At 31.7% G+C, this 27,365-nt stretch overlaps 3 protein-coding genes and 1 pseudogene across 3 annotated transcripts; 1 reads left to right on the forward strand and 3 right to left on the reverse strand.

The window, feature by feature from the left end:
* The first annotated feature begins 229 nt into the window (after positions 1-229).
* LOC107413097 (probable LRR receptor-like serine/threonine-protein kinase At1g07650) lies at positions 230-7,595 on the forward strand. The gene is made up of 17 exons (XM_060813610.1): positions 230-320; positions 599-610; positions 965-1,037; positions 1,132-1,203; positions 1,903-1,971; positions 2,854-2,922; positions 3,325-3,393; positions 3,554-3,589; positions 3,683-3,717; positions 3,841-4,220; positions 4,454-4,649; positions 4,883-5,023; positions 5,552-5,670; positions 5,786-5,996; positions 6,082-6,322; positions 6,698-6,848; positions 7,124-7,595. Exons 1-17 carry the CDS (start codon positions 230-232, stop codon positions 7,409-7,411), a joined length of 2,253 nt encoding a protein of 750 aa, XP_060669593.1. The 3' UTR covers positions 7,412-7,595.
* A 222-nt stretch (positions 7,596-7,817) lies between these two features.
* LOC125420659 (dynamin-related protein 4C) lies at positions 7,818-10,257 on the reverse strand. Its single transcript, XM_048467360.2, has one exon. The coding sequence runs from the start codon at positions 10,117-10,119 to the stop codon at positions 8,035-8,037; it is 2,085 nt and encodes a 694-aa protein (XP_048323317.2). The 5' UTR covers positions 10,120-10,257; the 3' UTR covers positions 7,818-8,034.
* A 4,639-nt stretch (positions 10,258-14,896) lies between these two features.
* Positions 14,897-17,584, reverse strand: LOC125421288 (dynamin-related protein 4C-like). Its single transcript, XM_060813967.1, has one exon. It carries the CDS (start codon positions 17,247-17,249, stop codon positions 15,222-15,224), a length of 2,028 nt encoding a protein of 675 aa, XP_060669950.1. The 5' UTR covers positions 17,250-17,584; the 3' UTR covers positions 14,897-15,221.
* A 1,580-nt stretch (positions 17,585-19,164) lies between these two features.
* Positions 19,165-21,156, reverse strand: LOC132800280 (dynamin-related protein 4C-like; annotated as a pseudogene).
* Positions 21,157-27,365: the final 6,209 nt, after the last annotated feature.

The following is a 27,365-nucleotide window of genomic DNA, read 5'->3' on the forward strand; positions in this document are numbered from 1 at the left end:
CTATATATATATATATATTTTTTTTTTTACTGTCGCACCTCTTAAAAAAATAAAAAATAAATAAAAGTTGTAAAAGCAGCACAGAAGCAGAGTTGGTGAAGAATGAAAATGGTTGAAAGTGAAAACTTAAAAGATGTTGAATTGAATATGTGGGTGTAGTCGATGCTCTACGTGAAATAGGAAAAGAGCTGAATAAAAAAAGAATGGAATTTCAGCGATCCTTGCAACAATGTCCCAACAGTCAAAACCCCACATAATGATCAGTACAACAAAATTGTCGGTTGCAATTGCTCTACCAAGCGATGCAACATCAATGGCATGTATGTTTTCTCACTCTATTCAAAACACTCTTTTTCAAATAAAGATTTCAAAACTTATGATTATGGTTGCAAAAGATGGCCATCAAATTCTGAACTTTTTTCACGATATTAATTTAGCCTTACTTCTTGTATAAATTTTGGGGTCTTTTAACAAGTGTATTATTTTGTTAAAAGTTTATCTCTTTTTTCCTTCTGACTCTCTATGAAAATTGGGAAATTTTACTGCAATGTTTCGTAAACAATGTATTATTGTTTTTCTTTGCATCCTTGTTATGCAGTTTTCTCATGCGGTGCTTCCACCATCACTGGCTAAGTTACCTTACCTCAGACAAGTGTATGGAGAGCTTCCCAATATTTTTTTTTACACTTTTAGTAATATACTTATGCTTTTATACTAATAACTCTCTTTTTTCTTATTGCTATGGCAATTTTGGCCAGAACATCCCCATTGGTTCTATACCACCCGAGTGGGCTTCAATGAAACTGGAATTTCTGTAAATTTAAATCCAATATATTCTATTTTATTAAACCAGTAAACTCTCACAGTTATTGAACTAATGAAATAAATTATGCTGCTAGGGTCCTCAGTGTGAACAATTTGTCGGGACCTATCCCTGCCTACTTGGGAACATGACATCTCTCAGAGCTTTGGTGGGACTTAAATGGTGGGGTTTCAGATTTTCCAGACATCAAAAACATGGAAAGCATGGAGATTTTGTGAGTCAATCTGATGTTTTATTTTACTTTGTAATCACAATAGCCCAAAACCAGATTTGAATACTTTCCTTACAGATCCTGCTTGAAATTGCAGGATGTTGAAGAGTTGTAACATAAGAGGAAGAATTCCTGAATATATATCTACCTTGACAAACTTGCGAATTTTGTAAGTCTTCTTTTAACTCTGAAGCAGTTTTTGTTAGTAGGCTAAGAATTTTACCAACTTTAGATTTTTAGAAATGGCAAACAAGGGGATATTGTACAGAGTCTGTAGTAAATATATGGAATCTTGGTATAGGTTTTGTGTATTGAGTTTGAGGACTTTTAATTTTTTGAGGAAATTCCATGTTTGAGCTGAAAGCATGCATGTAACTTCACTTTAGCAGCTGCACGATATTAAAATCAGTGGATAATACTAATCCATAAATAGCTTTGAAGCACCAATAGTTTGAAGAACTTTGGAGGCATATGACTTCAAAGTTTTGCAAATTGCTACTAAGTTACATTCTGTTACTCTCTATTATTATATCTGATTTTCCATTTTTTTGGTACATTTATAAGTCCATCTGATTTATCAAATGTTATATTATCTAAGAAATAAAGTAGTAGCATATTACCTACAACTGTTGATTTGAAACATTACAGGTCAAAATTAATAACTAATGGTCCATAAGACAATTATAATTATTAATCAAAAGCAAACAAAAATAATATTACAAACACCAATTTTTTATGAACATCCTCCATTATAAATATACCATGCATGCAAGAAAAATTACCTTCTTAAATATTTGTGATTCTCAGTAACTAGCATTTAGAAACTTTCTTGTAATCTCATTTGATGTCTGAAATTTTTGCTTTTCAGAGATCTCAGCTTTAACAGATTGGAGGGAAACATTCCAAATTTTGGAGATTTATTTAGATTGAGCACAATGTAAGTTAATTTAAAATCATTATGTAGTACTGCCTTACACTTGAAGCAAGCATATATGGAACTCTCATTTTGCTGATGCTTATGTATGATCCAATTTACAATCTAAAACCTTTTTTTTAAAGTTCGTATGGAATCCTGATTATCGATATTGCTGGCTCCGGTAAACCAGAATGCTATTAACACACATAAACTTCAAACCCCTTCGCTCTCCTAACTTTCAATGGATGAATTTGGTGTATTTTTGGTTAAAGCTTGGGTATATGCTAACTAATGCCTTTTGCATGCCTCAACTAGCACCCTTCTTCCTATGCGATTGTTTTCATCCTTCTCAAAAATTTTGAAGCTACTATTTTTCTATCTTTTTAATTTCCAACATATGGCTACTATTGATCCAGATTTAGTAATCATAAATTTTATCACATAAATAAAAAGATTTGTAGTATGACGATTTCGAAATACGGAAAAACATAAAGACATGACTATGGAGATAGTTTGTAAGTCAAAATGTTGAATTCTTATATGGCAGGATATTATAAAATTTTTAAAGATGAACCTATGCTGTTGGTTACTGACTTGTTTTGAACAGACAAAAGCCAGTTTCAGATTAGAAATCAAACAGAAAGTTTAATTTTATATTTTTGTCCTCAACAATTTATTTCTATTTCAAACTTTGTTGGAAAACTATTGTAGACAATAAAAGGACTACCACGGTGGGAAATCGCCTTTAGCAAGTAGATACATAATGTGATATAATATAAGTATTCTCATAAAGTCTTAAATACCAAATTTTGATCTGTTATATATTTAAGGTTGATGAAGAAGCATGATTGTAATTTGCAAATAATTGTCTTCTCACATGTCATTTTGTTGTCTTTATATTAGATATCTGACAAGTAACAAGCTTACTGGACTTACGCCAGAGTGGATGATCAAAGAGAGAGATGATCGCTAGTATGTTTTCATCCTATATCTTACGTCAAAGTTTCATGTGTTTTCTGTTCACCTTGTAATTTACTTAGATCTTATTCAATGGCACTGGAGCATGCACATGGAGATGTTAGTGCTAAACAGGATTTGGTACTAGATTACTATACAGATTGTAATAATGTTTTTATGCTATTTGTAATAGCCTAAAGTCTGGACTCTGGACTAGGAGTATTAATCGAAGGTTACATTTTGGGTTCCTAAACTGACCTATAGTTTATGATCAGCATGGCATTTTGCAAGAGCATATAGTACGTATAAAAAATGTTCTATATCTAAAACTAGGAAGAAGATGTAAATGAATTGTGTTAACGGTCATTCTATGAGATTGTGATATATTTTTATAAGGAATTTTATGTATTTGTGCAGTGTAATAGATCTTTCTTACAATAATTTCTCTAAGAACAATTTGCAACCACCTACTTGTCGTGAATCCTTGTAAGAGTTTCTCTTTGTCTTTCTTTCCTTCCAACACCCCCCCCCCCCCCCCCCCCCCTCTTCTTAGATATCCTACTTGGATAATGGCATAAAATTTGCCGTTTATATATTTTTTTTATGATTGTATTAGATTAAATTATTTGTTGCTTTCTTGCCTCAGGAATTTGTATAGAAGCTTTTCCATACAAAATAAATCGTAAGCCCAAATTACTAAAATATCTTGAGTATCATTTTTCTTGTCAAGAAATTTACATAACCTAATGTTTTTGCCTATATTATGTTAATGTAGAGTACTCAGTGATTGCCTGAGTCCATGTTCAAAAGGTAATTGAAATTCTCATAGAACAAAAATTGATATTCACTAGCTTCTTTCATATGGTATATAAAAAGAAATATTAACTGTATATGTCTTACTTCGATTTTCCCCTCCATGTTTTTTTCATATAGATAAGTATTCTTTGCATATAAATTGTGGTGGAAAACAAATCATTATTGGAAACACCAAGTATGAAGGGGATGAAGATGTAGGATCAGCAGCAAAGTTGTTTTACAACAACACCGCAAATTGGGGTTTTAGTAATACAGGTCACTTTTGGGATATTCAGAGTGGCCAAGACAAGTATATAACAAAAAATGTGTCCATACTAAGAATGAACAATTCTGGATTATACACAACAGCACGCCTCGCTCCTCTTTCACTGACATATTTTGCTCGTTGCTTAGCGAATGGAAAATATACGGTGAAACTTCACTTTGCAGAGATAGTGTTCAGAGACAACATATCTTATTATAGTGTTGGAAGAAGAATGTTTGATGTTTATATTCAGGTAGCTTTTTTTTTTTTTTTTGGGGGACTATTCAAGTAGGATTTGCTTTCCTTAGGACTTTTATGCTATAAGTTATTAGCCTTTTATCAAAGCATGGATTAAAGCGCAATTATACTAAAAAGGATAGTACTTTTATAGATGGTAGACTTTCTATTCTATATATTATAATATAATACAAATGAGGAAGTTGTAGTTGATAAATTATTCAGATTTGATAAATTATTTTATCACAGGGGAAATTGGAGTTGAAAGACTTCAATATAGAAAAAGAAGCAGGTGGAGTTGATAAGGAAGTGATACTTATACGCAAAGCTGTTGTTAATGATAAGACTTTAGAGATCCGATTTCAATGGACCGGGAAAGGTACAACAAATGCTCCAAGACGAGGAACATATGGTTCTCTTATATCAGCTATCTCCGTGGAGTCCGGTAAGTAAAATGAGTAGATGAATTATATAAAATATACAGATATATATTGGCTTATTGATTTTTGTCATCATTAATGGAAGGGGGAAAAAACAATCAGTTGTCTATATTCTCAATTACATTTTGATCAGTTCAATTCAAATGTTGTTTTTCAATGATTATTACTTTTTATATCCATCTCTTGAGTCCAAATTCTTAGTACAAGTTTACTGTCTTTGTAATTTTGTGTCTTGTAGATTTCAAACCTCCTGCTGAAAGCAAAAGGAAAATATACGTTGCTGTTGGAGTTGTTTTAGTAGTATGCATTGTTACTTCTATAATTTTAGGCATTCTTTGGTGGAGAGGTTGTTTTGGCGGCAAGGAATCAAGGGAACAAGGTAAAGAATATAATATCCAAATTTCGGAATAGAATAGTTTACAAATGTGATATATTTTCATTTGTTGCTGTTTAAGGTTTCATGAATTAGAATATATTTTTTAAAATGTTCAGTAATTTTATTTTTTTCTGTCCTTAATTAGACAAAAGTTCAACAAACTAATAAACAATCATGAAAAGCAAAATACTTGATCACACAATGTTAAAGATGATATGGGCAAATCTCTTGAATAGTTTTACTGAGCATATATTGCTGCATGCAAATATAGACAAAAAAGTACTTCAACATTCAAAGTCAACCACTTGACAAATTTCCATGAAAAAAATCCAGGAGTGTGATTGGCTCAAAATTTGCTTATATAGCTTTTACAATTGAGTATTTCCTTTTATTGTTTCTCATTTTTGTTTTTACCACTTCATCCATAAAATGTTTTTTAAATATTGAATACTCGATCAAATTCTTAGTAGAGCAGTCTAATATAATGAAGTTTAGTTAATGTCCAACTTATGTAAATTTTTTCTTGGCTAGTTCTGGGAGGATTAGATTTGAAAACTGGTGTCTTTACATTCAAACAAATTAAAGCGGCAACTAACAATTTTGACTCTGGAAATAAGCTTGGAGAAGGTGGATTCGGATCTGTTTACAAGGTCTCTTCAACTCCTTTACGTTTTTAAATGGTTATATATATATATTCTAACAAATAGTATTTCTATATTTTCATCACAAGATGAGATGCATAACAAAGACATATTTCCGATGCAGGGTGTATTATTAGATGGTACATGTATTGCAGTTAAGCAACTCTCTGCTAGATCAAAGCAAGGGAATCGTGAATTTTTGAATGAATTAGGCATGATTTCCGCTTTAGAACATCCAAATCTTGTTAAATTGCATGGACGTTGTACTGAAGGAAAGCAATTGGTATTGGTGTATGAATACATGGATAACAACAGCCTTGCACATTCCTTGTTTGGTGAGTTTAAGAATTTCTTAATTGACTGGTATATACTAATATTAAATGAACTTCAATGATCATGCAATCTTTGTTGATGGAAAAGGTCAGGAGAAAGGAGGTCCATTGAAATTGGACTGGCCCACAAGGCAGAAAATATGCGTGGGCATTGCCAAAGGGCTAACGTTCCTGCATGAGGAATCAGCATTTAAAATTGTTCATAGAGACATTAAAGCTTCAAATATATTGCTTGATAGGGACCTCAACCCTAAGATTTCTGACTTTGGTCTAGCTAAAATGGACGAAGAGGAGAACACCCACATCACCACAAGAGTTGCCGGAACTATGTGAGAAACCTTTAATGTTCCTCTTTTCGTCTGGTGAAATTTTACTTCTTGTGTTTTTATTATTCCTTTTGCATCCCAAATCTTGATTTTGAAACATTGCAAAATTACTCTTTGTTCATCATATAACGTTGAGTGCAACACTGACATGCATAAGTTGTGTTTCTCCTTATGACCTTTATCAAGTGAGTTAGAATTTTTTTTTTTTTTTTTTTCTTTTCCCCTTCCTTTGACCTTGTATCAAATGGTGGTACATGATGGTATGCCTAATGGCAAACGAGATGAAATATAGACTGTGTATTTCTTATGCTAGCTAGGTTTGATTCTTGACATCTTTGTTATATTAAATCAGGTCATTGAATTATTGTTATTCTGCAGAGGATACATGGCGCCAGAGTATGCACTATGGGGTTATTTAACAGATAAAGCCGATGTTTACAGTTTTGGGGTTGTTGCATTGGAACTTGTGACTGGCAAAAGCAACATGAAATTTCATCCAAATGAGAATTATGTGTGCCTTCTAGATTGGGTAAAGTGAATTTTTATCACATCCTTTTAATATCCGAGCTCCTTGTGTGAAAAATGTGAATTGTAAGACTTAAAGAGTAATTTCTGCAATATATATGCACAATTCATTCAACTAGAACAATGTGTCATTTTCAACTTCTGCACAAAGATTCAGGTCATCACTCTATGGTAGTAATGGGAAGTGCCCATCTCCATGTTATAAAATATATATATTCTTTTATCTCTTGAGTGTTTTTTTTTTTTTTTTTTCCTCATTAATTTCTATGCTTGTTGTAGGCCCTTGTTTCACAACAAAAGGGAAATTTAATGGAGCTGGTTGATCCAAGGTTGGGATCAGAGTTCAATAAGGAAGAAGCGATTAGAATGATTAAAATAGCTTTATTGTGCCACAATCCATCTCCTGCACTTCGACCTACCATGTCTAGTGTCGTGAGCATGCTTGAAGGTCGAAGTACCGTTCACGAATTGATTATGGATCCAAGTATTTATGGTGATAAATTGAGGTTTGAAGCCTTGAGAAACCAGTTCAATTCATTCACAACAGACACCTCATCTGTAAATTAGAATTTTTGGTCTTTAATAATCATTTGCAACGTGTATATTTTTCCTCTATCACTCTAGAATTTTTATGCTATGAATTTTTAGTGGTGAAAGCAATATTGCTTTTAAGCGTAACTTTTGTTTGTATACTTCTTTTATATTATTATATTTGTTAATATAAAATATTTGGAACAAAAATATTATTGTCGTTTTTGTATTTAGTATAAGTAGACATGACCCTTTGGTACGGAATCTTATTTAGTTTTGTATGTCTTTTTTCTTTTTCTTTGACATGAATACTAACCGGACCATATACAATCTGCGCACTCTAGTTAACAGAAAACAGAATATAAACAAATCTTCCAGCAAAAAAAAAAAAAAATATATATATATATATATATACACACATATAAACAACAAAAAAGAAGAATGCAAAATATAAAAAATATATTACATAAATTATTTATTTATTTATACAATATAAAGTTGACGGAAAGCAAGCAAGGTCACACCAAAAAGTAAGTACCGTACATAGAAAAAGAAAAAAGCAACCAAAACTATCATTCTTAGTAGACAAGCAGACCAGCAGTAGGTGGGAGAGGGGCAGGGGAAGGAAAACATTTTTCTTTTTTTTCTTTTTTTCTTTTTTAATCGCCATAGGAAACAATTCTGTCCCTCATGTTAGCCACAACAGCTTTACAGTCCCTAAGCTTTTTGATGCTCCTATTCAGCCTCACCCTCTTAGATGCCACCGATGGCAATTCCTCCATCAATTTTTCAATCCCACCAACATGGGATGCCACAGATTCACTTATGATCTCCATTTCCAGCTCCTTGTCCACCAAATTCCTCACACTCAATTGCAGATGCAGAGCCATACAATCAACAAACCTCCTCAGTACAATCTTCCAATATGCAATCATCCTCATCCTCAAGTCAAAAGCCTGCGGTATAAGATGCCTATACTGTCTCAGACCTTCAACTTCTATCTCCCCAAGACGCTCAACCTTTATAGGAGCACCGCACCTGTTTTTGTTGTCATAGTGTTCAACTTTCCAAAGACCATCAATCTTCACCTTACTCGGTCTTGCTTCATTTTCGAAGAGTTCAAACAGGAACATATCCCTTTGAGCCATTAGCTTATTCCATTCAGATATATATTCTGGATTGCATGTGTAATCTGTCACCATCTCCATTTCCACAATCTCCTGCATCCATTTGATGGACCTTTCTTTCATCTTGGCTATCAGGTTTTGGCCTGCTCGTCTGGTGGACAATTGAAGCTGGTAATAATCTTCCACATGTTGCATCAAAACCTTCATCACCACTTCTTCTATGTAATCCCATAAGTCCCCAACAAACTCAATCGGCTTACCTGAAATTCCCTTCACCTTTCGATTTAAAAGGCCGAGAAAAGCAGTCCGGGGAAGGAAGTTTGGCAGAGAAATCTCTTTGGATTCTTCCAAAATCTTGATCTCATCCATTAGAAAGTCACCAATTGGATCGCTTTCGGCACAGGTATGAAGCTCATCAGAGAATTCGCTGAGCCTCTCAGCCAAACGAGCGGTGCAATGCATGTGCTTATCATCTTGGTATTCTTCAAATTCTCCTCTAAGAAGAATTTTCCTCAGCGACTCCTTCACAACCCCAACGATCTGCATAAAAGTAGTGGTTGCCTCAGCAGCCGAATTCACATGCTTTGGCAACTTCTTGAGCTCACCAACACTTGTATTCAACTTGTCATCGATCTTCTTGACAATCTCAGGAAGATTTCGAGCTATACTAGTCGCTTGAATCTCAACCAGCTTCTGTGCCAAAACAGGAATACCCACAATAGATTTATCAATTCTTGAAAGAAGTGGATGAGTTTGGAACAGATTAGCTTCCTCCACTCGAGCTTCTTCATAAGATTCATTTCCAATCCGATTCCTGACACAGACATAGCCAAGACCAATATTGACATCATCGGCAGTAACCTTCTCTAGAAGTCCTTCAGGAGCTTTATCTGCCTTGGTAACGACGGCAAGTGTTCTCTCCCCTGTTTTGTCAACGCTCTGCGACATCCTAATTGATTCACAGGTAGTGAAATCAACGGTTGCAGATAACACATTGAGAATGATACTCTCTTCCGGAGTTATATACTCCATGATTATATCTCTGATTTGTTCATATATGTTCTCTGGCTGTCCATGAACTGGGACTCTGGTAATTCCAGGAAGATCAACCATGGTCAAGTCAGGAACACCCAACTTTTTCACCACCAAAGTTATGGGGCTGTTAGAAATTCCTTTACCACGGCCAGCAATTCTTTCTGTGACATCGTTTATGTCTTCTGAGATATGATCTTCGTCGGTGAAAGTCACTTCGCCGTTGAACTCCAAGGAAAGTTCAGGCTGAGGATCAGAGTGGTTTTGGAGTTTCATTACAAGTGGGACCCTGGTGCAGATACCCTGACCTCTCGGAAGGCTGATACCGGCGAGTGATTCGAGGACGCTGGACTTGCCGGAGGATTGATCTCCGACGACGACGATGGTGGGGAGCTGAATTCCTTCTTCCATGACCATGAGTTCCCGGAGCTTGTCGATGGCATCGAGAAGAGGACGAATGCGTTGGTTGTAAGAGGAAATAATGGGTGCGGAGATGGGTTCATTGGGATCTACTGGTGTAATTGCAAGTGAGGTATGATGGTTGGCTTTGGAGTTTGCTGAAGCGAAGTCATAGCTAGGACCCATGTTTTTTTTTTTTTTTAATAATGTTTCTGGTATGCTGCAATGCAGAGAGAAACAGAGTCAGAGAAACAGAGCAAGAGAAACGGAGAAGGAGAACTGGAAAGAAAGAAGAAGTATGTGGGACGGTCTGAGGGAGAAGAGACTGAAGACTCAATTATTTATAGTATTTTTTTTTTCTTTGTTTTTTTTTTTTTTTCCTACTTTATTAAAGTGACGCTGGTCCTTCGACGAAACCATGACATATTCCCAACACGCACCGAGCATAAATAAAATAAAAAAGTAATGATTGAAAATAGGGAATTATATGGGCAATTTTTTTTGCCCCTTTTACTTTCCAAAAAGAAAGTAATATGTGGATACATGTGCATACTCATGACGAGCTGGTTAGCTTGGTTAACATTTTTATTTATGTTTATGGTAATATAAATTTGAATAAAAAGGTATAGAAGAATTTTGAATAGTTTGTGAAATAGAAAAGTTTTGAATAGTTCATAAAATATGTTAGAATCTAAATCTGAATAAAAAATAATAAAAATTTTAAATAATTTGTAAAATAAAAAAATTTTGGATAGTTTATAAAATAAATTTGTATATTGAAAAAAAAAAAAACATCATACTGATTATCACTATAATTACAGATAATAAAATATTGTTTTGGATAAGTTTTAATTTTTTTTAATTTTTTATGGTTAATTGTCGTGGATGAGTTTTCGCATGGTGTACTTATTACTTCTTATTTTCTATTATTTAATAAATTTGATTTATACAGTGTTTGCTTTATTGAACTCAATATATGCTTTTAATTCCATATCTTGGATCCTCTACATGTCCAAACCAAAAAAATAAATAAATAAATAAAAGTTAGTTTTATCTTAAATGTGAAATTTCTTGGGTTTAATATAAGTGTGTATGCATAAGAGAAGAAGAATATGGAAAACGACAACTAATAAGTTGAAAATTTGACTCTTTTTAAACTAATTAAGTTTTTTTTCAACCACATTATCTTACTTAATTTGTCTTAAATGTGAACTCAATTAAGCTTCAATTACTTGGGTATTTCCTAGGCTCAATATTTTGCCACAAATTCGAGGAAGCTACATCAGTGATGTTACAGAAACTGTCCACATCCGCCAAAAACCATAAAAAAATAAAAGAGCATTTATGACTCATTGAGAATGAAAAAGAATGCTTTCCTCTCTCCTTTAGACTACTTCTCCACCAAGTTTCGTGGAAAAAAGACAAAAAACACAAAAACATTTCTTTAACGCGGATTTCCCACTTGCGACGTACTAGGAATCAGTGGCCGAGCCAATTAGTGGCCTGCAGGCGCCATGCCATATCCTCTAAAGTTGCTTCAAATAAATTTAAAATTAATGAAAAATTTAGTATTTAGCCCTCCTATAATTAGGATACCATAATGATTTTTATGTAATTAATAGTTGTTATGCATAAAAACATAAAATTATTACCATAAAGCTTCTAACTCAAATTGATTTTACCATAAATAAAATAAATTTCATTTATATTTTAAATATATGAAAAGACTCAACTAATGATTTGTGCCTTTTTTTTTTTTTTTTAATAATCTTATGAAGTTATAAACTAAGATGGTTAAGTATAATTTTGTTCATCATTATAGTTTTTTAGAGTTTTTATTTATTATTTTTCTTATTTACTTTTAAAATTATGCTTTTGATTTAATCTCACATACAATATATTTTTATAAAACTTTTATCTTCCTTCTCCATTATAGCCCTCCCAATTTAATCTTTCTGTTCCCACCCTATGAAGAATAACTTTTGGTGTTGCCTTAGATGTTCCTCCTATCTCTATGGGTTCCCCAAATATGATTCATATACTGGCACAAAGTGCTAACTTGGCTGGTGTTAAGGAGTGCGTGAAATGAGCCAATTCAACATTATGCTATCAATAGAATTAAGAATTGGTCTGGAGTGGGTAGGTATTAAAAATCTGTTTAGTTCTGCTTAGAGACCCGGCCACTGTTCTTTGTTTCATTTCTATTTTCAGTTTCAGCCAAATTTTGTACACAACAAAATCTTATATATGTTGTTTTCACTATGCCCTATTAATCTGTGGGTTGGTGTTACCCGATCAAATATAATGTACGTCGAACAAATAATTCTCTAATCACCATAAAAAGCTTCAAAGGCAAGGGGAAGGGAAAAAAAAAAAATTAAAATTCTGTCCATGATATTAGCCACACACAACAGCTTTACGATCCCTTAGCTTTATGATCTCCATTACCATGTCCTCATTCACCAAGTTCTTCACACTCATTTGAAGATGCAGAGCCATAGAATCCACAAAACCTTCTCAATATATACAATCTTCCAAATATGAAAGCATCCTCATCCTCAAGTCAAAGAGCCTACGGTATAGGATGCCTATACCTAAATCATAGAATAAGAAATGGTTCAGTTTGTGTATTATCAATATCTACTAGACGTGGAAAATGAAAACCAAGTTGAAAATTCTACTCTTTTGAAATTAATTAATTTTGTCCAACCACTATGTTAATTTAGTTCCTTCATTACTCGGTTTTCTCCACACTATGCCATAAATTCGGGGAAGCTACATCATTGATGTTACAGAAATTTTCCATGTTTGTATAAAAAAAACAGAAAAAAGAAAACGAAAAAGAAAAAGAAAAAGGGTCTTTGTCACGGAGAAGGAAAAAGATGCAGTCAAACCCCTCAGAGTATAAACAATTTACTGTTGTCGTACGTCGTCATTAAATATTATTATGTTATTGTTCATAGTCAAGCACTTGCTGACTGCTTACCTCACCTGTCAACCACTTCTACAGCATGTTTTGTTGAAAAACACAACCACAGAACAAAACAAAAGGAACCATTTCTTTAATGTTACTATAGGAATAACTTTTTGATTTGCACACTACGTTGAACTTTTTTTTTAAGGATCCTAACTTGAGCCTGTAATACATGGACAAGCTAGTGAAATTTCACACTTCATTCAGTGTGAACGTAAGAGAAAAAGAAAAAAGATTTACCAAAAAAAAGAGAAAAAGAAAAAGAAAAATACCAAAAAAAAAAATATCTATATATATATATATAAAAGAAAAAGAAGCATTTTTCTTCTAATTTTAAGAGTATATAGTACAAACGAGAAAAATCCACATATTGAACTATCATTGTTCTTGTGTTTACACATTAAATTATTATGAAAGAGTACCTATATCTATAAATATCTAATTGATAGAGCTAGTCCATAGTAGGACATATTCCAAGCAGTACATTGGCCCATTTTACTTTATTGCATAGCTTGTCAAACAGCTTTATTAGATTCGCCAAGAACATGACTACAATATTCTAAGTTAAAAAACTTTTCAACGAAACTTGTGCTATCGAAACTTCATAGCAAAAGCTATTTTCCTTCGCCATTAAGCACATCGGAATAGCACCACTAGAGTCGCATGTATACTTAGACTATTTGAAGTTGAATATATATATATATATATATATATATATAAAAGAAAAAGAAGCATTTTTCTTCTAATTTTAAGAGTATATAGTACAAACGAGAAAAATCCACATATTGAACTATCATTGTTCTTGTGTTTACACATTAAATTATTATGAAAGAGTACCTATATCTATAAATATCTAATTGATAGAGCTAGTCCATAGTAGGACATATTCCAAGCAGTACATTGGCCCATTTTACTTTATTGCATAGCTTGTCAAACAGCTTTATTAGATTCGCCAAGAACATGACTACAATATTCTAAGTTAAAAAACTTTTCAACGAAACTTGTGCTATCGAAACTTCATAGCAAAAGCTATTTTCCTTCGCCATTAAGCACATCGGAATAGCACCACTAGAGTCGCATGTATACTTAGACTATTTGAAGTTGAATATATATATATATATATATATATATATAAAAGAAAAAGAAGCATTTTTCTTCTAATTTTAAGAGTATATAGTACAAACGAGAAAAATCCACATATTGAACTATCATTGTTCTTGTGTTTACACATTAAATTATTATGAAAGAGTACCTATATCTATAAATATCTAATTGATAGAGCTAGTCCATAGTAGGACATATTCCAAGCAGTACATTGGCCCATTTTACTTTATTGCATAGCTTGTCAAACAGCTTTATTAGATTCGCCAAGAACATGACTACAATATTCTAAGTTAAAAAACTTTTCAACGAAACTTGTGCTATCGAAACTTCATAGCAAAAGCTATTTTCCTTCGCCATTAAGCACATCGGAATAGCACCACTAGAGTCGCATGTATACTTAGACTATTTGAAGTTGAGTGCAATGCCCTCTTTTATTGCTAGAATATTTGCAGCACAACGAAAATACTAACAAGATCACCTAACGTAATGTTTCCTAAAAAGCGATTTAAAGCGCTTTCAAAAGTATAAAAGGTGTTTTTTTTATAATGTTTAGAATATATATATATATATAGATAGAAAACGAACACTCCCTAGCAATAGAAGTATCCATAAAAGAGTGCGAAATAAACTAAACGGTCGCCACTAGGAGTACCCATTAAGTGCAAGAAAAACAAAGCCATTCATGTCCAAAATCCAAAATGTTCGTGGAAACAGAATTTTGTTGCTAAATGTTTGTTCAGTTTTATTATTATTATTATTATTATTATTATGATTATTTTGCTAGACTTGCTAAATGTATGATTCATTAAGGAGAAAAAAAAATAATAAATAAAAATAAAAATAATAAAAATAAAATATAAAAATAAAAATAAAAAAACCAAAACAAAACAAAACAAAAGGACTTTCATAATAATAATAATAATAAAAACATGATTAGAGGTCTCACTCCCAAAATGAGCCACTGGGGCTAGGCCAATAGATCTCATCAATTATTTTATACTAGACCCACAATTCCAAAACACAGAAGCAACATTATGCCCACACAAATTAAACCGCACCTGGATCTGACTCAACTAAAACCAACAATTCTAAGTTTTTTTTTTTTTTTTTTTTTTTTTAAAAAAAGGCTACAAATCATACATAATAGTTTTATCTTCACCAAGAACAATTTCCTGGATATCAATAGCATTCTCCCAGAAAACAAAGCTCGTTAATCAGCATGAGCTACAATTCTGTCAAAGATGTTTGCTACAACATCTTTACACCCCTTCAACTTCAAGATGCTCTTGTTCAGCTTTGAACGCTTTGAAGCAATTGATGGTGATTCCTCCATGAACCTCTCAATCCCACCAACATTACTTCCAAATAGCTCATTCACTATCTCAAATTCCAAGTCCTTATTAACAAGGTTCTTCACACTCAGTTGCAAATGCAGGGCCATAGAATCAACCAATCTTCTCAAGACTAGTTTCCAATAAGCTGTCATTCTCATCCTCAAATCAAAAGCCTGCTCAAGAAGATGTGCATATTGCTTGAGATGTCCAACTTCAATGTCACCAAATCCTTCAAGCTTTATGCTACAGGTTATTCGATTTTCGTCGAAGGCTCCACTTATGAACGAATCCTGTTGAGCCATTAACTTATTCCATTCGGATATATATTCTGGATTGCAAGTATAATCTGTCACCATCTCCATTTCCACAACCTCCTCCATCCATTTGATAGACTTTTCTTTCATCTTGGCTATCAGGTTATTCGCAGCTCGTCTGGTCGATAACTGAAGCTGGTAATAGTCTCCCACATGATGCATCAACACAATCATCACCACCTGTTCTACGTAATTCCATAACTTGTCCACAAACTCAATAGGCATACCTGATATTTCCTTCACCTTTCTTTGCAAAATGCTGAGAAAAGCAGTGCGGGGAAGGAAGTTTGGCAGCGAAATGTCTTTGGTTTCCTCCAAAATCTTGATCTCATCCATTAGAAAGTCCCTAGTCCGATCACTTTCAGCATAGCTGTGAAGCTCATCAGAAAACTTGTTGAGCATCTCGACCAAACGAGCACTGCAATGCATTTTTTTATCATCAGGGTATTCCTCGAACTCTCCTCTAATAAGAATTTTCCTCAGCGATTCCTTCGCAAGCCCAACAATCTGCATAAAAGCTGTTGTAGCCTCAGCAACAGAGGACAGATGCTTTGGCAGCCTGCTGAGCTCAGCAACATAGGAATTCAACTTGTCATTGATCTTCTTGACAATCTCGGGAAGATTCCGAGCTATACTTGTCGCTTGAATCTGAACCAGCTTCTGCGCCAAAACAGGAATGCCCACAATGGATTTGTCAATCTTGGAGAGAAGTGGATGAGTTTTGAACAGAGTAGCTTCCTCCATTCGAGCCTCTTCATAAGATTCATTTCCAATCCGATTCCTGACACAGACATAGCCAAGACCAATATTGACATCATCAGCAGTCACCTTCTCAAGAAGTCCTTCAGGAGCTCTATCTGCCTTGGTAACCACGGCAATTGTTCTCTCCCCTGTTTTATCAACGCTCTGCGACATCCTAATTGATTCACAGGTAGTGAAATCAACGCTTGCCGATAACACATTGAGAATGATACTCTCTTCCGGAGTTATATACTCCATGATTATATCCCTCGTCTGTTCATATATGTTATCAGGCTGCCCATGAACTGGAACTCTGGTAATTCCGGGAAGATCAACCATTGTCAAATCAGGAACACCCTTCTTTTTCACCACCAGAGTTATGGGATTGTTGGAAATTCCCTTGCCGTTTCCAGCAATTCTTTCGGTGGCTTCATTTATAGCTTCTGAGATATGGTCTTCATCTGTGGGAACAACTTGGTCGCTGAACTCCAGGGAAAGTACAGGTTGAGGATCAGAGTGGTGTTGAAGTCTCATTATAAGGGGAACCCTTGTGCAGATACCTTGACCTCTTGGAAGGCTGATACCGGCCAGTGATTCGAGGACGCTGGACTTGCCGGAGGATTGGTCTCCGACGACAACGATGGTCGGGAGCTGTATTCCTTCTTCCATGACCATGAGCTCTCGGAGCCTGTCGATTGCATCGAGAAGTGGACGAATGCGATCGTTGTAGGAGGAAACAATGGGTGCACTAAGAGGCTCATTGGGGTCTAGTACTCCAACAAGTGCATTTGAGGCCTCTTGTTGTGGTACTACGGTGCTTTTAGAAGAAGTGAGCTGCCCCATTTTCATGCAGAGATATAGCAGAGAGAATTTGGGAATGAAAATGAAGTATGGTTTTGTTTGGTGAAAATGAAATGGAGTAAGTTGGTGATGCTCTGAGAGGAAGATTTAAGGCCTAATTTATAGAGATTTCATTACGTTGGTCCTATGATGTATGATTTGTCTTATAAAAATTTAGTTAACTCATAATTACCATTTACAATCATTAACTTATCGACGTACATTGATAATGAAAACTTATTGCTTAAGTTTTGAAGTTCCTTCAGGACACTTTAAACTAGCAGATGCGATGTAAAATGTTAAGTGGGAAGTTCCTTCATGCCAAGGTTCTCCAATGCAAGGTTCACATAATGAATAAAGGCGAGGAAGGTACTTGTATATTTGATATGTGAAAGAAGAAATTACTTTGCCTTTGCATATGTGTAAAGAAGAGTGAAGGGCATTGCCCGACAGAGAAAAGGTGCAGCCAAACCTCCAAAACTAAAATCAATTTACTTTTTTGCCGTCCATTTAGATAATATAAAAGTTATATGCTCTATAATCTTGGTTAGTGCTCAAGCACTTGCCGAGTAGTGCTTGCTTTTATAGTTTCGGCTACTTCTCCAACAAGTTCGGTTCCAAAAAATAACAATAAGAATAATAATAATAATAATAATAATAATTAATTGCAGTAATAAAAGAACCTAATTCTTCAGCCCAGACTATTACTTCCTTTATGTTTTTTTTTTTTTTTAATTTCAAATTTTGTTTTACTTTTTTTCTGGGTTTCAGATTATTACTTCCTTTACGTTTTTTTATTTCGATTTTTATTTTACTTTTTTGTTGGGTTTAAAACCACATTCTTACTTCTTATGCACTGGCTAGCAATGTGACTTTTGACGTAATTCTTAAACCTTTATTATTCTGATTTTAAGGCTACAAACATATGTTCCAATGTTCTTCTAATCAAATACGTACAAAGAATGATAATTTCCAAAGTCCAATATATATATTGGACAGGCCCAATGGCCCAATACACATATTCCACCAAAAATAAAAAATAAAAAAAATCCAATATAATATGTCATTTATCATCAATTATATTTTTTCAACCCAAAAAAAAAAAAGCTAAAAGAGAATAGTTTTAGTAGTTGATTTTTTTATCTATGTTATGAGAGCATAGGTTCAAATCATCAAAATAACAGAATTTAGAATAATTTATAATTTGAAAAAAAAAATTATATCCAATAAAATATCTCTAAAATCCCTTTCTTTCTCTTTTTTATTTTTTGTTTTCGAATAAATCTAAAACCTTGTTAGAAGAAAGGTAATTTCACTATCCATTTTTATCAAGAAAAAAAAAAGTGAAATGAAGAAACCATAGACCCACTAAAAATTAAAGAATTAAATAAATAATACACTAACAAAAAAAATTAAAAAAATTGAATAGAAGAAAACAAATTATCAAATAAAATTAATTTTAGATATTAGAATTGATATGTTATAAATAGCCATATAATAAGAAATAAGTTATGCAATGCTAAAACTGTAGTGCAGTACATCAGAGTAATCAAAAAAATTTATTTATTGACTATTTTTTATATATAAAATATAAAAATATAAATTGCAAGCATGTCCAACTAATTGTGGACAAATGTTTCGAAACTTAACAATTCAGTGACTAGAAGAATAAAGCAAGTTGTAAAGATAGAAGGGAACATATATATAGACGGAATCAGTTGAAAACATGAATATTCACCCAAAAAAAAAAAAAAATGGAGAAACCATAAGCTGTCAAACCCAAAAAAAACCAATAACATTCAAAGTCTCAAACTCAAAACATAATTTCCACACACAAAACAAAGACAAACCAGCAGCCAACACTAAGAAAGGAAGAAAAATAAAAAGCACACCAAAAACGAACTGAACAACAGAACCAAACTAATTAGTCACCATAGGAAACAATCCTGTCCATAAATACTAGCCACCACTTCTTTACACTCTTTCAGCTTTATGATGCTCCTGTTCAGCTTCCCACGTTTTGGAAGCCACCGATGGATTTTCCTCCATCAACATCTCAATCCCACCAACATGCTTTCCATATATTTCATTCGCATCCTCAAATTCCAAACCCTTACAAGGTTCTTCACACTTAATTGCAAATGCAGAGCCATACCATCTACCGACCTTCTCAGAACTATTTTCCAATAAGCTATCATCCTCATCCTCAAGTCGAACGCCTGCTCTAGAAGATGAGGATACTTCTTAATAACTCCAACTCCAATTTTCCCTAAACCTTCAAGTTTAATGGAAGTGAGCTTTTCATCACCTTTTAAGATCTCACCTATGAACGCATCTCTCTCTGTCATTAGCTTCGTCCATTCGGAAACATATTCGGGAATGCAAGTAAAATCTGTCACCTTTTCCATCTCCACAATCTCGGTCATCCAAATATTAGACCTTTCTTTCATCTTGGCAATCAGATTATTTGCAGCTCGTTTGGTTGCTAACTGAAGCTGGTGATAGTCTTCCACATGATGCTTCAAAACAGTCATCACCACATCCTCTATATAATCCCATAACTTCCCGACAAAATCAATAAGAATATGTGATATCGCATTCACCTTTCGCAGTAGAATACTTAAAAATGCTGTCCTTGGAAGGAAGTTTGGCAGACCAACCTCCTTAGATTCCTCCAAAATCCTTATCTCCTCCATCAGAAAATCCCGAATACGATCATTTTCAACAGAGTTGTGAAGCTGATCCGAGAACTGGTTGATCATCTCTATCAAACGAACTGTACAATGCATGCGTTTATCATCTGGATATTCATCAAATTCTCCACGCAAAAGTATCTTCCTCAACGATTCTTGACTAAACCAATAATTTGCCTCTGCAGCTGAAGACATATTCTTTGGCAACTTGTTGAGCTCTGATATGTTAGAATTCAACTTGTCGTTTATATATTTGACAATCTCAGGCAGATTACGAGCAATAGTATAGAAGCTTGAATCTGCACCAACCTTTCAGCCAAAACAGGTGCACCCACAATTGTTTTGTCTATCCTGGAAAGAAGTGGATGATTTCCAAATAGCCTAGCTTCCTCTACGCGTGCCTCCTCATACGATTCCTCGCTAGTTCGATTCCTCACATAGACATAACCAAGTCCAATGTTAACATCATCAGCGGTAGCCTTCTCAAGCAATCCCTCAGGAGCCTTGTCAACCTTCGTGACCACTGCCAATGTTCTCTCCCCTGTTTTATCAACGCTCTGAGACATCCTAATGGATTCAGAAGTGGTAAAATCAACGGTCGCAGATAACACATTGAGTATGATACTCTCTTCCGGTATTATATACTCCATGATTATATCTCTTATTTGTTCGTAAATGTTTTCGGGCTGGCCGTGAATTGGAACTGTAGTGATTCCAGGGAGATCAACCATGGTCAGGTCAAGAACACCCTTCTTTTTCACCACCAAAGTCAAAGGGTCATTGGAAATTCCCTTGCCATTCCCTACTATTTCATCTGTTGCAAGATTTATTGCTTCAGAAACGTGGTTTTCATCTGTATGAACTAATTTCCATTGAATTCCAATAAAATCTCCGGTTTAGGATCTTTATGCTCTTGCAGCCTCATTACAAAAGGGACTGGTGCATATGCCCTGACCTCTAGGAAGACTAATTCCGGCAAGTGATTCGAGGACATTGGATTTGCCGGAAGATTGATCAACGACAACAACAATGGTGGGAAGCGGTATTCCCTCTTCCATCACCATTAGATTCCTGAGCTTGTCAACTGCATCAAGCAGAGGACGAATGCGATAATTATAAGAGGAAACAATGGGTGCATAGATAGGAACATCAGGATCCACAGTAGCAAGTGCCAGTGAATGTGTCAGTCTATTAAACCACCTCAACGCTATTAATTTAAACATATGAAATTTTAAATGGTGGAGAAAATTTAAAATTTAACTAATATTCTTAAAATATATGTGAATAACAAAAGCAAAAACATAAAGTCTTCCAATTTGATATACAATTGAACAATACATATAGTTATATTAGACCGTAGTTTGTAATTAAAAATATTAAATAAAGTAATAAGAGAAATGTTTTGGTATCAACATTTTTGCTTCATAATACTATAAAATGTTTAAACATGAAAACACTAACCAATAAAAAACACAAATAAACCAATAAAAAAAAAAGGTTAGGGTAAAAATCAACCCCGATTAAACTCATTAATCTTTTCTAACACAATTTTTAAATTTTATTAAAATTAGATGTAAGTCCACATATATTAAACATCTAATTCTATACAGTTTATCCAATTTCAAATCAAGAAAAAGCCCTAGGGCATTTAGAATTTGAACTTTCTTAACATGAAAATAAACCAACCAAAATTTATATTTATGTCAAAAAAAAAAGTGCTTATTCTAGTACTTGATTGATTATGTTCATTGCATAAATATAAATTGGATTGAGCCCTAACTTTTTTAGTATTTGTATTTTTTTAATGTATTCTTACAATCTTTATTGATAAGTGAAAAAAATAAAGAAATTTAAAGCAAGCACAGCCAAAATTTACAATGGATGGGAATGTGAGATAAAATCTAACCAATAAAAACATAGAAATAAACAAATAAAATAGTTACCTCATCCACGATAAGTTAAAACCTATATTTCTTTATAAATTCTCCTAATTCTTTAACATTTTTAGTGTAGGTGTCTCATGCAAAAGGAAATGTTCATGGGTGGTTTAAACTCTAATCTTGTTAATGGTTTTCTTTATGTAAATAGGTGAAGAATGAAGGTTGGTTTAAACCATTTTCTTCTTTACAGTTGGAATAATTTATTTATTTATTTATTTATTTTAAATTCTCAATATGGGGTCATCCGATTCTTTAGCATGGATAAGAAAAATAGAAAGCAATTTTGACGTCTTAAACATTAAAGATGAAAAAAATGAAAAAAAATTAAAGATATATATTCTCAATATTACCTATTAAGAAGAAGGAAGATAAAAATTCGGAATACAAAATAGAAATTAAATGCCACTTATTCTTCAAGAATCTACCTTATAAATTTGAATATATAAATATAATATTCTTCATCATTGATTTTGTATTTTTTGTTTTTTATTTTTTATTTTTATTGAGAAAATAGTACAAATTATTATTATAAATGAAATATCTATATATATTATATATATATATATATATATATATATATATATATATATACGGAAATTTTATAATGAGGACGGTCCGCATGAGGACCACAGTATCTATACATAAGTTTTTTTAAGCCTTTTTTTTTTTTTCCTTTGTTAACATATATATATATATATATATTAATTCTTACAATGAAATTTCATTTATTATATATCTATATATAAATATGTATTAGTGTATGGAGTTTTTATGATAAATATATTTAATAATAAAAATATTTTTTATTATATATATGTTTTTTTATTTTATTTTTAAAAAATTAGAAAAGAAACCAAATAAAGAGAAAAAAAAAATTCCCTCTTGCCAAGTTTCATTTTATCATCAAAAATAAAATCTTCATACTCACATATTTTATGAAAATTTTTCTTCCAAATTTTATGAAGATTGTGAAATTTTTATATGTGAAAATATTATTTATATAAATTATTTCTGAAAATGTTATTTATATAAATCATGCTAAAATTGCTATATATATTATTACAAAGATTTATAGTCAAATCTTGACAATATCCACATGTTGTGGAAATTTTAAAAAATAAAAATAAATTTATTTCTTTCAAGTTTTATTAAAATTGTGGAATTTTTTAAATAATTTTATTTTTGAATTTTAGTTTTTTTTTTGTAGTGTCTTTGGAAGAAATTAAAATAAATCTAAGAACACATGACAATAATTTTAAAATTGTAAATTTTTTTAGATAATTTTATTTTTAAATTTTAATTTTATTAATGATTTTAAAATTTAAAAATAATACATGCTAATAATTTGTGCTGGCTGTCTTACTGATATATCATATAAATATCTTTGTTTATTTTTGAAGCTTTTTTATTATAAGCAGTAATCTTGTTCGAGGGCTGTTGTTAAAGCCAGTACTGGACTTTCTCCTCCGCCACGTAAACTTAATTTTTTTTTTTTTTGTTTATGTAATTCCTCTTTTGCCCTCTTCCCCTTGCCTAGTCTCATGGCGCTGTGCCTTTCTTATTGAAAATTATATATATATATATATATATATATATATATATATATATATATATATATATATTTGGAAATGCATTATTGTTCTTATTATTTTTTTTGCTAATAAATAATTGTTTTGGTGATTTTTTTGGGTGAATTTGGTAATAAATACTTGAAGACACTATAGATACTGCTTTCTTATATGTATAACAAAACTCATACATAAAATAAGCAGCAGCAAAGAATGAAGAAAAATTAAAATTAAAACGAAACAACATAAGTTAGCAATTGATTCAAAAGTTACAAGTATTGGTAGTCGTCTGACCCTGAAGCCACTTCAATGTTCCCGTCTTAAGTTTGCCCTAGAAATGTCAATGGGACAAAAAGGGATTGGTTTTTAAAATTTCGTCTCCGTCCTCTTTGGGAATTTTCTATCCTATCTTCACAGTTTTCTCTGTTTTTTTATAGAAGAGATGGGGACGGAGCGGGGCGTTTTTCTTCTTTTTTTTTTTTTTATCATTCGTATAATTTTTTTAAAAAAATTTATATATTATTTTTTAATGAATAAAATGTAAATAAAATGACTAAAATGCGATAAAAATATAATAAAATATATCTATGTAGAAGGCCAAAATTAAAAGCTTAGTGTTAGAGCTTGTAAGAAAAGAAGAAAATGATATTTTACATAAATGAAACTAGAAAAAAAATTAAATAAATACATATACCGGGCCGGATGTTTATTCCCTGTACCTAATCCGTCTTGGGTTCGGATTTTAAACTTTTCTCACGAGCCTTCCTCGTAATCCTGATTTTTCAAGAAAAAACCATTATGCTAGAGATGGTACACCCCCTGAAGCCACTCTGTATACTAGGCATGTTGTATCTGCATGTCTCCTAGCTACAGTGCTCAAATCTCATTGACTGACATATTAATAAATTATTTAGTCAATGAAATTAAGACCAAGAACCATTAAAAAAAAGAAAAAAGAAAAAAGACCAATAACATGTGACTTTAAGTTAATAACTTGTTAGACTTTAACATAATTAACTCACTAGATAATTGTATAATTTTTTTGTCAGGTATATAATTTTGTCATTATCGTTGTTGTTGTTGTTATTTAGATTAAAATTTGACAATTAATTCTAAAAAGTATACAAATAAAAAAAAAAAAAATCTAACGTCCACATACTCATGGTTAACCTATGAAGGCCATAAACATTATCTTATATACCACATAAGCCCCATGCTATTCTTTTTTATTAGGCATCGTAAAATTTTGATAAAAACTTTATTGCTATGCGATATGAAATTTCAAAAAAAGAAAGAAAAATAAATAATAGATTAATTACATAAAACAAAACGACAAAAAACCATCAAAATGCATGCATTTTAGATTTTTTATTTTTTTAAGACTTAATTAAATTGACTCGAACACTTAAATATCTATCTATATATATATATATAAATAAATTCTACGATATAGATGTTATGTATTATAATATAATATAGCTATTGATGATTTTTAAATAATAATATTTATTTATTTTTATGTAATAATATTGATGATGAATTTTTTAAAAATTTAAAATTAAGATACTAAAAACATTGAGATATCCATAGTAAATGTATTATATGTATATATATTAAAAAAAACCCTACATCTAACGAAGAAAAAAAAAAAAAGAAAAAAAAAAAGAGAGAGTGACCGCAAATTATCTAGAATGGTACAGCATCAACTTATAAAATAATCAAATAAAACAAATTAAAACCCTTAAACAATGGCTGTGAGCTTTGACAAGGAATTTGCCGAGAAAGCGCAAGACATATAAAGAAAGGAGTGGTGAAATATTAGAAAAGAAATAATAAAGTATCTTTGATTTGAATTGTTTGGCACGTAAGAAAGAAATTGGGAAGAAAAGAATAAAAACGATGGTTTTAAGAAATAATAATAATAAGTGTTACTCAAGAAATGTATTCTGAATTGACTACATCAACCGTGATGTGATTTTTTTTTTCTTTTTTGGATAAAATATATCAAGGGTGATGTGATTAGACATCGAACGGTCTGATGAATATCATCTCATCAGAAATGAACGGTGTGACTTCAAAGTATTTGTTATATATGCACATGTATATGGTCAAAGTCTGATCTAGCCAGAACTACTAACATTTTTGCAACTGAATTGTGTACAAAAAGAGGAAAAAAAGAAAAAGAAAAAAAAAGAGTTAATTATTAATCAATACAACATTGAGAAGTCTGTAAATGGAAATCTAAAATTTGAGAGAGGATAAATTAAATTCTGAAATTTTAAATTTATTAAAAATCAATCTAATTCACTAACTGAATTAACGGTATTAATTTTACTATTTAATAATGTTAATATATAATTTCATATTAATATTATAATTTATTTTGTAAAAAAAATAAAAAAATAAAAAATAATTTTTACTTAAAACAATAAGGATTTAAAAATAATAAAAATAAATTATTTGATCAAATAAAATAAATAAAATAAAATCAATGATAATAAATTTTTTTTTATTTTTTATATTAGACTAAAATAAGAAAAGCATAAAAATTAAAATATTTATTTTATTTTATTTATATCTAATTTTTATTTTTATTTTTTATGGTTTGGTCATAAAAAATTAATATAAATTTTTTATCTAAATTATTTTATTTAATTTTTGATCTAATAAAAATATTTTTGCTGGAGAAAAACTTTTAATTTTAGTTTTATTTTTATTTTTATATAATTGTTTTATATCTAATTTTAATTTTTGTAGTTTTGGTCTTTCTTTCTGGTTTAGGTGAAAAAAATATTATTAATTTTTGATCTAGTAAAATTATTTTATGTTATTTTTGGTCTTACAAAAATATTCTATCAGAACAAAAATTTCAATTTTGTTTTCATTTTTATTTTTTGGTTTAATTTTAGGTTTAAAAATATTTAATTTTTTTAATTTAAATAAGATAGAATTGAATACAATTTTTTAAATAAAAAAATATAAATATAAAATAAAAAACAAAAAAATTATTTTTTATAAGTTTTTGTTTTTTATTGAAAAATGAATTATGACATTAGCATATTTCGATTATCAATTAATAAAATTAACATTGTTGGTCAATTAGATCGATTTATAACAAATTTTAAAATTTAAAATTTAATTTATATAACCATAAACTTTAAAATTCGATTTGCACCTAAAATAATTTAACATTTCTGGAAAACTTTTGGATTTCTATCATTAATTTTTATGCTTGTTGCAGGCCCTTGTTTCACAACAAAAGGGAAGTTTAATGGAGCTGGTGGATCCAAGGTTGGGATCAGAGTCCAATGAGGAAGAAGCGATTAGAATGATTAAAATAACTTTATTATGCCACAATCCATCTCCAGCACTTCGACCTACCATGTCTAGTGCAGTGCGCATGCTTGAAGGTCGAACTACCGTTCATGAATTGATTATGGATCCAAGTATTTATGGTGATAAATTGAGATTTGAAGCCTTGAGAAACCAGTTCAATTCATTCACAACAGACACCTCATCTGAATATTAGAATTTTTGTTCTGTAATCATTTGCAACGTGTATATATTTCCTATATCGGTCCAGAATTCTTATGGTGAGAATTTTTAGTGATGAAAGCAATATTGTTTTTAAGCGTAACTTTTGTTTGTATACTTCTTTTTAATTATTATATCTGTTAATATAAAACGTTTAATGTCGTTTTTGGATTTGGTATAAGAAGACATGACCCTCAAGCAAAAAAAAAAAAAAAAAGTAGACACGACCCTTTGGTACGGAAGATTTCTTCCCTCCGCTTTAGTTTTGCATTTTATTGTCTTTCCTCTTTTTCTTTCTTTTTCTGTGACATGAATACTAACCGGACCATACACAATTTGCGCACTCTAGTTAATAACAGAAAACAGAATATAAACAGCAAAAAAGAAGAA

Source organism: Ziziphus jujuba, chromosome 1 (assembly GCF_031755915.1).
Source record: "Ziziphus jujuba cultivar Dongzao chromosome 1, ASM3175591v1".
NCBI lineage: Eukaryota > Viridiplantae > Streptophyta > Magnoliopsida > Rosales > Rhamnaceae > Ziziphus > Ziziphus jujuba.